Here is a 12,128-nt window from a genome sequence, read left to right on the forward strand (position 1 = left end):
GTGTGTGTGTGTGTGAGGAAGCGAGAGCGCGAGGCCCTGGGCGATCGCGGAAAGAGCCACCTGGGCAGGCCGGGCGGGGAACCTTCCACTGACGCTCCTAGACAGGAGCGCTGATGTTGTGCCCCTCCGTCCTCCCCGTCTGAGCGGGATGCGAACTCCAAGGTATGAGAAGGTGCAGCAATCGGACAAGGATGGTTAATAGTTCCGGAAACAGACATGTTCTGTCCAGATAGTTTCCTTTTTATGTGCCATCATGTAATGTGCAGGACCTATAAGGACCTATAAGCTGCGAAATGATGCGAGGATGGTTGAAGGATAGATTGCGTCGTAATGAAATCATTCTTTGCCGACACATGGAGTCTATCTTGGCTCAGTACAGTGTCAGTGACCAGGAGGCAATTCTTTTTACACACACTGTTTCTCTAATTGGTGCCTAAAATACAGATTGGATACTGAAAACTCTTAAGGATGATGCATTAGAACGACTGAATGGAAAGGACAGTGAAATAGGGTCTTCTATTTTTAGATTATTTTAGATTAAATGTGTTTATTGAAGCAGTAATATCCTTTTTCCAAATCTAGTGTAATTATAAGTGCAATATCAAGCTGATATTAAAAGTTAGAATGGTTTTGTGATTATTCTAGGAAGCAGCTTTAGTCACCCTTCTGTTTGCTAATTGTTTTATAAGACATCTTAAAAATGCCAAAAATTCCAGTGTTTGGGGGTCTTTATCCATTTTTGGTCTTGGCGCTGGAATATGTTTAGCAAAATTCTTCAATTTTTTATCCCATGCATGCATTTTTTGTTGTTGGCATACGGAGTGCTGGAAAGTATTTGATCTGAGAACATCAATAGGATTTTAATGAAAAGATTCCATGGACCTAAATTTGCAGCAAGAATCTCAAATGACTTCTGCAGTTTGCCCTGAAATAGGCCGAATAGTTGCTCGCTGCCAAATATGTATCAATATATTAATCTTTTAAACATCTAACATAATAAACTGCTTTGGTCTGTACAAAAGACTCATAAATGTAAGATTTTCTAAAATTCTTGGGTGGGAATTGTGCATGCTACACAGATTTTCTAACTCTAGGGAATGTGTGTTGTCCACTGATGGGATTGGTAGCTACATAATGCTATCTTCAGAACATTCTAGAACCAAATGGGGGCAGTCCTGTATATGTCCCTAGAAGCAGAGGAAGGATCTTTTCTTTCTGTTAGTATCAGCTAATAGAACTGTTTTTATGCTGGGCTTTTCCCTCTACAGTTTTAGCATTACATTTTTTCTTTAAGTAGCATTTGCTTTGACTTGGTCCAGCTGTTTCTCCCCCTTTGCCTCTGTGCTTACAACAAAAGGTTTTCAAACCAAGTTAGCTCTAGGAGATGTAGATTTTTAAGATAGCAGAATCTGATCCTATAAAACATCAGTGTATTCTGAAAACTGGTTTGTTGGAGCACTGAGACACAAGTCTTTACAAAGCTATTAAACTTGTAATACAGGATCATACTTTGTGAATTAGCAACCAGTAATTAAATGCAGGGATAATATTGGTTATTATCCAAGACACTTGACAAAATGGCTCTTAAGCATGGTCTGTATATCATTGTGCCTAAAATGTCAGAGGATGACATTTCAGCACCTTGGATTTGGACAGCGGCATTTTATTCCTCTTGAAGAAATGTCTTTTATAATACACCTAACATGGACTATCATGTAACATTTTTCATCCAGAAATTCTGCAAACACTTTTCTTGTTGAATTAAGCCTGCATAAAACAGATGGTACACTTGTGTTATCCTAAATACAGTCTGATACCGAAAACCTGGTTTCCCAATGTATTTACTACTATTCCTTACAAAAGGAGTCTAGCTTCTTTTGTATACACTGTTATAAAACTAAATGTAGAAAAGCCAGAAAGCTGTTCACATGACAATTTTATTTTTTAATTTATTACATTTAATTATACATTAACAGAGCACAACAGACAAAAACCAAAAACGCCAATACAAAACAAAGAAATTGAGAAAAAGGAAAGAGAAGAAAACAGAATGTTTACAATTATTGCCATATGTTTGGTTTTAGAACTTCAGCAAGATTGTTGCTACAGCTCCACTGCATATGCTTACTTAATTTGTCAAATTACATCTTTTCATACATTCTAGATTCCTAATATTGAGTAGAGGATGAAGAGTTGAGTGTTGATTAGCAAAAAATATAAATGGATTCCAGAAGGCATAAAAAGCTTCCACACTCACTTGATGTTTTTGCTAATCAAGTGATGAGTTAAGTTTTCCAATGCAGCTATATCCCACAGATTCTTGTGCTGTATATATGTCATAATTTTAAGTGTAGACCTCTGGAGGCTTGTTTATTTATAAAGAGATATACTTGAGAAGTTTGTCTAATGCTATAAATAGAATGATGGGATCCTCCCCATGAACTATAAATTCTGATTAGGATGAGACTATGTACTTAAGTGACTGCTCTAATAGATGTGTTTAAACCCTATTTGTCTTTAACAAATTTAAAAGTGTGTTCCAATTTGGAACTGAATATTCTAGAGAAATAATATGAATTATGTATGGTTCTAGTGAATCTTGCATTCTTTAAGCGTAGAACTTTATGGCTGTCATTAGAAAGGCTCCCCTCATGAATTATTTTGTGAATGGGGAATTCCCACACCTCTCTTCTCTATTGTATATGTGTTTTGCCCTGTTTTCAGCTTTCATAGCAAGAGGAATATTAGGAAGATAATTAGTAAAATTATTGGTATGGACATGCATCTGGCTATTTTTCTCATATTGAAAAAGCAATGGTACTATCCCATATTTTCTTCTTTTGTATTTTCTTTTAAAACTGCCACATTGAAAGTGTTGTATCAATGAAAAGCTTTTCAAAAGCTTTAGTTTTTCACAAGTTTTGTAACTGTACATTCTGTCCTACTATATAGCTTATGCACAAGTGAGAACATGCTAGTGATATTCCTCTGTGTGAAAGAACTGTGCCTGCATGGGAAATAATCATTCTTTTAATGTTTCTTTTGTAAGTAGTAAGAACTTACTCTTCTCTAGAACTGTAAAACACAAAAGCCTCTAAAGAACTGTCTTTTTGTACAAGGAATGAGCATCTCTTGCACATTAATTTTACTGTTTTAGGGCACTGATGTGTTAATATTTAGTTCTGGAATTTTAGCAACTTTTACTTATTTTTACTGCATAGGAGTGGATACAAAGCTGAAGTTTACTCTCGAGCCATCTCTAGGTCAGAATGGTTTTCAGCAGGTAACACATTACTATTTTTAAATTCTAAAAGGTTACATAAATTTTTCTGAATGCCTACAGAATAAGTATTTACATTCTGGATTGGTTTAGGATTGTATGCTAATATCCTAATCAGACTATATTAATTGCCACCACGAATGTCATTGTTCTAATAGCATTTTAAAACATTACAGTTGTTTAACTGATATTTCTATGTGGCAAAAACCTTATAAGCATTACTTATTTTTTTGTGGTTTCTGTTATACACATAAATTATTAAATGTGTTATTTTTATGTTTCCTGCATAACAATAATAATCTCATATTTATTTTCCTGAAAGGAAAGCACCCACCCACCCAAAAAATATACAACAAAAGTTTATTGCCATATATAATTTCATTTTGTGCATGACTTTAAGTCAACACCCTTCTTGGAAAACAGCTAGTCATTCTTTTGGGTAAATAGGGTATCTACAAATAGCTTATAATAAATAAATGGAACCAATAATGTATGTTGATAAAATTACATATCTAAGTGTGTTTTTGAACTGGCCTAATCCAACCTTGTTTGAAAACTTGCTTTTAGTGGCATGATGCTCTCAAAGCAGTGGCCAGGCTGCCAACGGGGATACCAAAGGAGTGGAGGAGAAAGGTCTGTAAAGTTGTACATTTCCCTAAGTGTATTATGCTACAGTATATCCTATGAATATAAACAAGAAAAAGCTCATACTGTCAGACTGATTTCCAAACATTTCGGTATAGAATGGTCCCTGCCAGTTTTAAAGATGAACATGAAAATTTGCAGTTGTAGTAATTAGGTTTTCATTTGAAATACATAAAGGTGAAAACTGGTCTTCTCATACTGTGATAATTGAAAGATAGAAATCTACAGTTGTTCTCATGCTCCAGGACTGAAACTGTCCTAGTAATTGATGACTGATAGTTCTGAATTAACCCGAGTCCTCATGTGGAGAGTAGGCCCTCAACCAAGGCTCCCTCTAAGCCGTGGAGTCTTATGAGCAAAAATTCTACTTTGTGAGCTACTGGCATTAAAGCTGTGAGCAAGCAGTTTGCTCTGGAGCCATCCTTCCTGAGCTAAGACAAAAATGTGTGAGCCAGAGGCTAAAAAACTGTGAGCTAGCTCACACTAACTCAGCTTAGAGGGAACACTGCCCTCAATGTATGTATTTGGCAAAGGCTGGGAAAGAAAGAGTGCTGGAAAAAGACAGGTAGTTCCTAATGCATATTAGGCAGTAGTATATTAGAGGAAATGGCCATTTATGTGTACATAAACAGAGCTAATGCTGTAGAAAGAATCTCCACTGGAAAATCATAGGTTTTTAAACATAGTTATCTGCTTTGATGTTTCTTTTAAAGAGTTATCAATTAGCTTTCTGTATGTAATTATCCTGTTCTTAGCCACGCTGGCCAGATATTCCTTTTTGGGTTTTTTTTTGCTTGAAAATACACATAGTTTAAGTTAATTGAGCAGACAGTTTAGTTTTTCTTACTGTATTTTCCCCCTGCAAGATAACATTTTTTCCATACCAAAAACAGGGAGAAGCAAAAGAAGGACAAAATTGGGTGGGTGGGTGGGAGTAACAGGACATCCAAGAGCAGTGTTCCCTCTAAGCTGAGTTAGTGTGAGCTAGCTCACAGTTGTTTAGCCTCTGGCTCACACATTTTTGTCTCAGCTCAGGAAGCATGGCTCCAGAGCAAACTAATTTATGCAGCAGTCAAATTGCTCATCCACAACTGTAATGCCAGTAGCTCACAAATTAGAATTTTTGCTCACAGGACTCCACAGCTTAGAGGGAACATTGTCCAAGAGCCACTAAAATAGATGCAAAAGCCCTTTTGTGTAGGAAAAGTGTGGAAAGCTTCCTAGTGCATGTGTAGGAAAAGTGTGGAAAGCTTCCTAGTGCATGTATGTGCTGCAAAATGCAGGGGAGAGGGTAAGAGCCAAAGAAGGCTAAAATGGGTGAAATATAGAATGGTTTCTTTTAATTGCATTGGTGAAAGATTTACAAAGGGTGGTGTATATAATTAAAACATTTGCATACTATTTTATTATTAGACATTGATCTATTAACTATGTGATCAATTTTTATAGATACAGGAGGAATGGATATGAATTGGCAATTATACATTCATATGTGCACAGGTAACTTTTTGTTTAAAGGAAAGATCAGATAAAGAGTTGTATTTGACCTCTCTTCTAAGGTTTGGCTCACCTTGGCAGATCACTACTTAAGGAGCATAGCGATTGACTGGGATAAAACAATGCGCTTTGCTTTCAATGACAGAAGCAATCCTGATGATGACTCCATGGGTATTCAGATTGTAAAGGTACAGGTATTTTGGTCTACCTGCTTATTAACTGTGTAATTTAGTATAGCCATGAGAGATTAAATACTGCTATTCATTTGCTTAAAGTCCCCTTTATTATGATTCTGACTAATCAGAAATGAAACATTTTGTTCATTGAAGCTATTGAAGTTTGACCTTAAAATATGTATTTAAGTTTTACTTTCTGATTTCTCACCCTGTATTTTGAACACTTTTCTAGACATGTACTCATCTTAATCTGCAATGCGAAATCTTCTTATTGGACAATCCTAAGAAGAGTTATGACTTCTAAGTCTGGCGACTTAGAACCACTGCTAGCATTTGTAAATAGTCCTTACTATAATGTTTCTCAAAGATCTACATGGTGAAATGTTAGTGACTGAGGTCTGTCTAAAGTTCTTAATTTATTTGTGTACTATATTTTTATCTTGCTTTTCTCCCTAATGGGGACCCAAAGCATCTTACAAAATACACTTTTAAATAAATTTACCTAAAACACATAAAAAAACAAAAGGGAAAAGGTAGACAAGGCATCCTGGGCCTACTGGTTAATCCTGGTCCACCAGGTTAATCCATTTGGCAAGGCCCAAGAGCCCTTAGGTGCTTTGCCCTTTGGCTCACACCTCTGGCCCTCATCCAGGTTTTTAATACTTGTAGCAGAGAGAGATTCCCCTGATTTTTCTTTTGATAAACCAAGCATGTTGAATGTCAGTTTTGCACACTTACAGTTGATCAACAGGCATGAAGGATCTACGTTTATTCTCAAGGGCTAGTTCTTGAAGCCAAATTATGTATAATATAGAGGACTCATGACTGTATGTCCTAATGCGAAATTTAAAATTAAAACCTAGCCAATGGGAGTGGAGAATAATTTGAATTGGGTCTGTAGTGGGCATAGGGAAGAAGAGTTTCTCTAAGAGAAATCCACAGACTACGGAGCAGTTCTTAAACCGAGTAGAGGTAAAAAGTTGGGTACCATATGTATGCCTGTCTGATCTCCCTCCCCCTCCCTTCTTTTTAGAGGTTTGGAGCTGGAGATTGTCTCTTAGTGAAATAGTTGTAGAGGACAGAATGAACACACCACCACTACCTTGGTGCTGTGTTCATCCCAAATTGTGTCCTGTGCAGCTGCTTTTTCTTAATTTAAAGTATACATCAGGAGATCTAATTTCAGAAGTCCAACATCATATATAGTTGGTCCCTCTTCAAGGAGATCAACCTGTGTGGGGGTACTACTTTGGGCCGGACTCTATGATCCGTGCATGTTCAGCTCCAAAAAGGGGCAAATAACTCCCCCAGACTGTTTTTGGCTTGGGACAACAGCATGGGGAGAAGGCAGGAGCTCCACTTGTTTTGGCATGGTCCAAAGCTGAATTGGGACAGCTGTGTGGCTCCAGGGAATGTTAAAAATGCATCCTGTAGTTGGGTCCTATTTCAAGCTGCAAGCTGTTCCCTGTTTTTGGCTGCCCTTCCTCCAAGGAGCTGTGAGCAGTGTTCATCACTCTTCTCTGTCTTACCCTTACAACAATCCTGTGAGGTATGTTGTTGGGAGAGAGTGATTGACTCAGAGTAACTCAAGGAGCTTTCTGGCAGAGTGATAATTAGAACTTGGGTCTCTGTAATGCTTAAGCACCCTCACTCCATTGGAATATTGTAAGGCCTAGTTTGAGCTTACAGATGTCTGTGATTTCAGAGCTCTTGCTACCACCAGTATTATCTCATTCAAGGTTGGATAATGGAATGTAGTATTTGGGTACATCAAGGGAACCTGTGATTAACTGGATAGCATGATGGGAGGGAGAAAATAGGAGCAGAAACTAGCATCTTCTGGATCTGGAAGAAGCAAAAACCAGTGTTTTCTCAAAGATTCCTGAGAAGAAGACCTTTGGTTGGCCAAGAGAAACCACCTGACTTCATGGGGCAAAGGACTATAATTGGGGCTGTAGGCTAGTAAAGGATATGCTTTGCTATGGCTTACTGCTATGGACAGAATGTTGCTATGCTACTGTGCCTTATTGCTTGGGCTTCTAATGCTCCTCAGAGATTCGCCATCTGCAACACAGGTATTAGATAGACAGCTTTGTTATTTTTCTTGTTGCCTGGACATGACAAGACTGTTCTTGATAGCTGACTGTTTTTAGTTCATTTAATAAACCTTTAATTACTTTTACAAAGACTTGTTTATTGTGTGCAAGCCCAACTCAAGGAACTCACAGGTAAAATTTATTTGTGGAGTTGTTCAAGGGGTTCCTTCAGTGGGAGCCAGGGACAATAACCCTGCAGGAATAGCACATGTTGTTGACAGTTTCCCAGATCCTAGTCCACCATTCTTAACCTCTGCATCATGTTGGGAAGAAAATACATCCTCATAAAAACCAGTATGTCAGTGAATCTAAGCCAGATCCTTTCTTTCCCAACATGCTTTTTTTTAACATGGAAGAAACTTTTTGTGTGGAAGAGCATTTCAACATGTGAGGTGCCTCCTGCAGTTTCAGATGGTGTAGGCCAGGCATAGGTTTACCCATCCCGGTGAGAACTAGGCTTTAGTTTTATAGTAGAAACAGTAAGACTGGGTTGCTTCCTGAATAACGGCATGGAAAAACTGGCCCTAATTGATTCCTTTTGAATTATAGATCCTATTTGTACCATGTTAAAAATTAATGATGCATCTGTTTGCCTCTTGTGTTCTAATGGTTCATAACTTCCAAAACAATGTTACTCTTATTATTTATTTATTTGTTTGTTTGTTAAACTTATACCCCACCCTCCCCGCAAGCGGGCTCAGGGCGGCTTCCATAAAAACATAAATACATTAAAATACACAATATTAGATCGAACAATAAAACATTATAAATACGAAGTGCTGGCGGCTGATTCAAGTAATCTAGATGGTACATTACAGAAGTAAATTTCGACTGTCCAGATGTTCCACGCTGTCCCTGCTCATAATCAGTTTGATGTTAATACCACGGGCCAGTCATGCTGTAGCAGCCTACCGTAGGAGCCCGCAGCAGCGGCGGTCCCTACTTAAATGCCTGGCGGAAGAGCTCCGTCTTGCAGGCCCTGCGGAACTGCAAAAGGTCCCGCAGGGCCCTGATCTCCTCCGGGAGCTCATTCTACCAGGTAGGGGCCGCCACTGAAAAAGCTCCGGCCCTGGTGATGGCTAGCTTGGCCTCCCTCGGGCCAGGGAGGGTCAACCGATTTTGAGACCCCGACCGTAGTGCTCTCTGGGGTATATACGGGGAAAGGCGATCCCTCAGGTATGTTGGACCTCGGCCATATAGGGCTTTAAAGGTAAGAACCAGCACCTTGAAGCGGATTCAGTACGCTATTGGCAGACAGTGCAGTGTCCTCAGCACAGGCTGGATGTGCTCTCGTCTAGGGAGGCCCATCAACAGCCTGGCTGCGGCATTCTACACCAGCTGCAGCTTCCGGATCCGTGACAAGGGCAGCCCCATGTAGAGAGCGTTACAGTAGTCTAGTCTCGAGGTGACCATCGCATGGATCACTGTTGCTAGGTCAGTACGGTCTAGGAAGGGAACCAACTGCCTAATCAGCCTAAGATGGTAAAAGGTCAACCTGGCAGTGGCCGCCACCTGGGCCTCCATAGTAAGGGAGGGATCCAGGAGGACGCCCAAACTCCGAACCTCCGGTGCTGGCACCAATGGAGCCCCCCCCCTGAAGGTCGGAAGTGGGATCCCCACCCCTGAACCGCCCCGACTCAAGCACAGGACCTCTGTCTTCACTGGATTCAGCCTCAGCCGACTCAGTCTCAGCCAACCAGCCACAGCCTGCAACGCCCTGTCCAGGTCCTCCAGTCTGGATCCTGACTGGCCGTCCAACATCAGATAGAGCTGGGTGTCATCAGCGTACTGATGGCACCCCAGCCCATATCTCTGGGCAATCTGGGCCAGGGGGCGCATATAGATGTTAAATAGCATCGGGGATAACACAGCCCCTTGAGGCACACCGCACTCCAGCGGGTGCCTCCTGGACTGCTGTTCCCCTACTGCCACCCTTTGTCCCCGACCTTGGAGAAAGGAAGCAAGCCATTGTAAGGCAAGTCCCTGAATCCCCGCGTCGGCGAGGCGGTGGACTAGTAACTGGTGGTCGACCGTGTCAAACGTGGCCAACAAATCTAGCAACAACAGTACTGCCGATCCGCCTCGATCCAGATGCCTCCGGAGGTCATCAGTCAGAGCCACCAGAACAGTCTCCGTCCCATGTCCCGGGCGAAAGCCAGACTGGGTGGGGTTGAGCATGGAAGCATCATCCAGAAAGCCCTGCAGCTGTGTCGCCACCGCCCTCTCAATCAATTTGCCCAAATAGGGCAAATTAGAGACTGGGCAATAGTTGGCCAATTCAGCCGGGTCTAAGGATGGTTTTTTCAGGAGAGGGCGGACCATCGCTTCCTTGAGTGCCCCAGGGAACTGCCCCTCATAGAGGGACTTGTTGATAATTTCCCTCAGGGCTCCACGAAACCCCTCATGGCCAGATTTAATAAGCCATGAAGGGCACGGGTCAAGGCTACAAGTGGTTGGACGCACAGCTGCGAGCAATCTGTCAACTTCCTCCAGACTGAGCAGGCTGAAGTGATCCAGGATCGAACCCGAAGACATGCAGTGGGCCTCAAGCTCACTCACTGTTTCAAAAGTGGCGGGAAGATCGCAGCGAAGCACCAAGACTTTATCCGCAAAATAGCTCGCAAATGCCTTACAGCCAATCTCCAATTCCCTATCATTTGGTCTGCCCTGTGGCAGAGCTGTTATTGATCGAATTGTCCTAAATAATTGGGCTGGGCGAGAGCTAGCGGACGCAATCTCTGCCGTGTAGAAATCCTTCTTTGCTGCTTTGACTGCCATCTCATAGGCTTTCATAAACGTCCTATAAGATGCTCTTGTTGCTTCATCTCGAGCTCGATGCCACCGTCTCTCTAACCGTCTGAGCTCCCGCTTCATAAGCCTCAGCTCCTGGGTGTACCAAGGCGCTAGCCTAGTGCGGGGGCGTAGAGGGCGCCGTGGAGCGATCTCGTCGATAGCTGCGGAGAGCCGGCAATGCCAGTCCTCCACAAGCTTATCTAACGAGCCACCAGGGGGTATCGGTTCCCGCAATGCCATCTGGAGCCGCACTGGGTCCATCTGGCTCCGCGGGCGAGCCAAAATACGCTCGCCGCCTAAACAGGGTTGGGATGAGACATTCAGGCGGGCCCTCAGGGCATGGTGGTCCGACCATGGAACTACCGAAGCAGTAACCCGGTCCACTGTTACCCCCGTCGCAAAGATCAAATCGAGCGTGTGCCCTGCCTGGTGAGTGGGGGTCGTTACATATTGGGAGAGTCCCAGTGCCGCCATGGACGACACCAGGTCCGCTGCCTGAATAGAGGTCACGTCATCAGCATGGACATTGAAGTCACCCAGGACAATCAGTCACGGGTGTTCCAATGCCCAGCCTGCTACGGCCTCTATCAGGGACGGCAGGCTATTGGCTGGCGCGTTAGGCGGTCGGTACACCAGCCAAATCGCCAAACTCTCCCCGGCCTCCCAGACCATGCCAGTACACTCAATGCCCGTGATCCCTGGAGGCGGAAGCGCCCTAAGGGAGTAAACCTCCCGGATGAATAGTGCCATTCCTCCCCCCGCCCCCTAGTCCGTGATTGGTGAAGGACCGAGAACCTAGGCGGGGCAAGTTGGGAGAGAGCTACTGTCTCTCCCTCCTGCACCCAGGTCTCGGTCATGCACGCCAGTCCCTAAGGACCATGGTCTTATTATTTATAGACCTGGCGTTGCACACCACCAATATCGGAGGGGGGTTATGCTTCCGAACCCCACTGCCGACATCCCTTGGGATGGGACGCAAGCTGGAAGGGGGCCGAGCTTTCCTGTTTCTCCGCCCCCTTCCAATGTTACTCTGCCTGCTCCCACCGCTATACTTCCCCCTCCCCAGGAGCACCGGAATTCCCTGGCCTGACATCGTTGCCCTCGGCAGTCTCCGCAAGAATTGATGTTGAGGTTTTTGTTTTATGGAGGTGGTGGTGAGAAGTGCCATCAAGTCATAGCTCACTTATAGTGATTCTGTGGGGTTTTCAAGGCAAGAGATGGTCAGAGGTGGTTTGCCACTGCCTTGCCTCCACGTCATGATCCTGGTATCACCTGGAGGTCTCCCATCCAAATACTAGCCAGGGCTGACCCTGCTTAGCTTCTGAGATCTGATGAGATCAGGCTAGCCCTGGCTATCCAGGTCAGGGCTTTTTGTTTTACACTCTCATGCAAATTTAGAATTAGAAATTTAGAATTACACACACATATATGGCCTGAATTTAATGCAGACAGGTTACCACCAGTCAACAATGCTGTAATACAAAATTACATTATTACCCAAATGGGATAGGGCAACATAAGTAGAGAACAATTCCAAAGTTCAGTGTAAAAACAAATTAAACGTGGCAAGTGGAGGCCCATCACAATGACTGCCTAGTTGGTTTAGTGTAGACTTCCTATTTTATGTCAATTACGCCTGTG

At 42.8% G+C, this 12,128-nt stretch overlaps 1 protein-coding gene across 1 annotated transcript in view; it reads left to right on the forward strand.

Annotated features, from left to right (window-relative positions):
• The window catches only part of TBC1D30 (TBC1 domain family member 30), a 65,821-nt gene that overhangs the window by 31,697 nt on the left and 21,996 nt on the right, over positions 1-12,128 (forward strand). The window contains exons 3-5 of the mRNA XM_015415458.1: positions 3,222-3,283; positions 3,848-3,913; positions 5,485-5,610. Coding sequence (XP_015270944.1) covers positions 3,222-3,283; positions 3,848-3,913; positions 5,485-5,610 — 254 coding nt within the window. The remainder of the gene's footprint in view (positions 1-3,221; positions 3,284-3,847; positions 3,914-5,484; positions 5,611-12,128) is intronic.

Source organism: Gekko japonicus, unplaced genomic scaffold (assembly GCF_001447785.1).
Source record: "Gekko japonicus isolate JY-2015 unplaced genomic scaffold, Gekko_japonicus_V1.1 scaffold1352, whole genome shotgun sequence".
Classification (NCBI taxonomy): Eukaryota; Metazoa; Chordata; class Lepidosauria; order Squamata; family Gekkonidae; genus Gekko; species Gekko japonicus.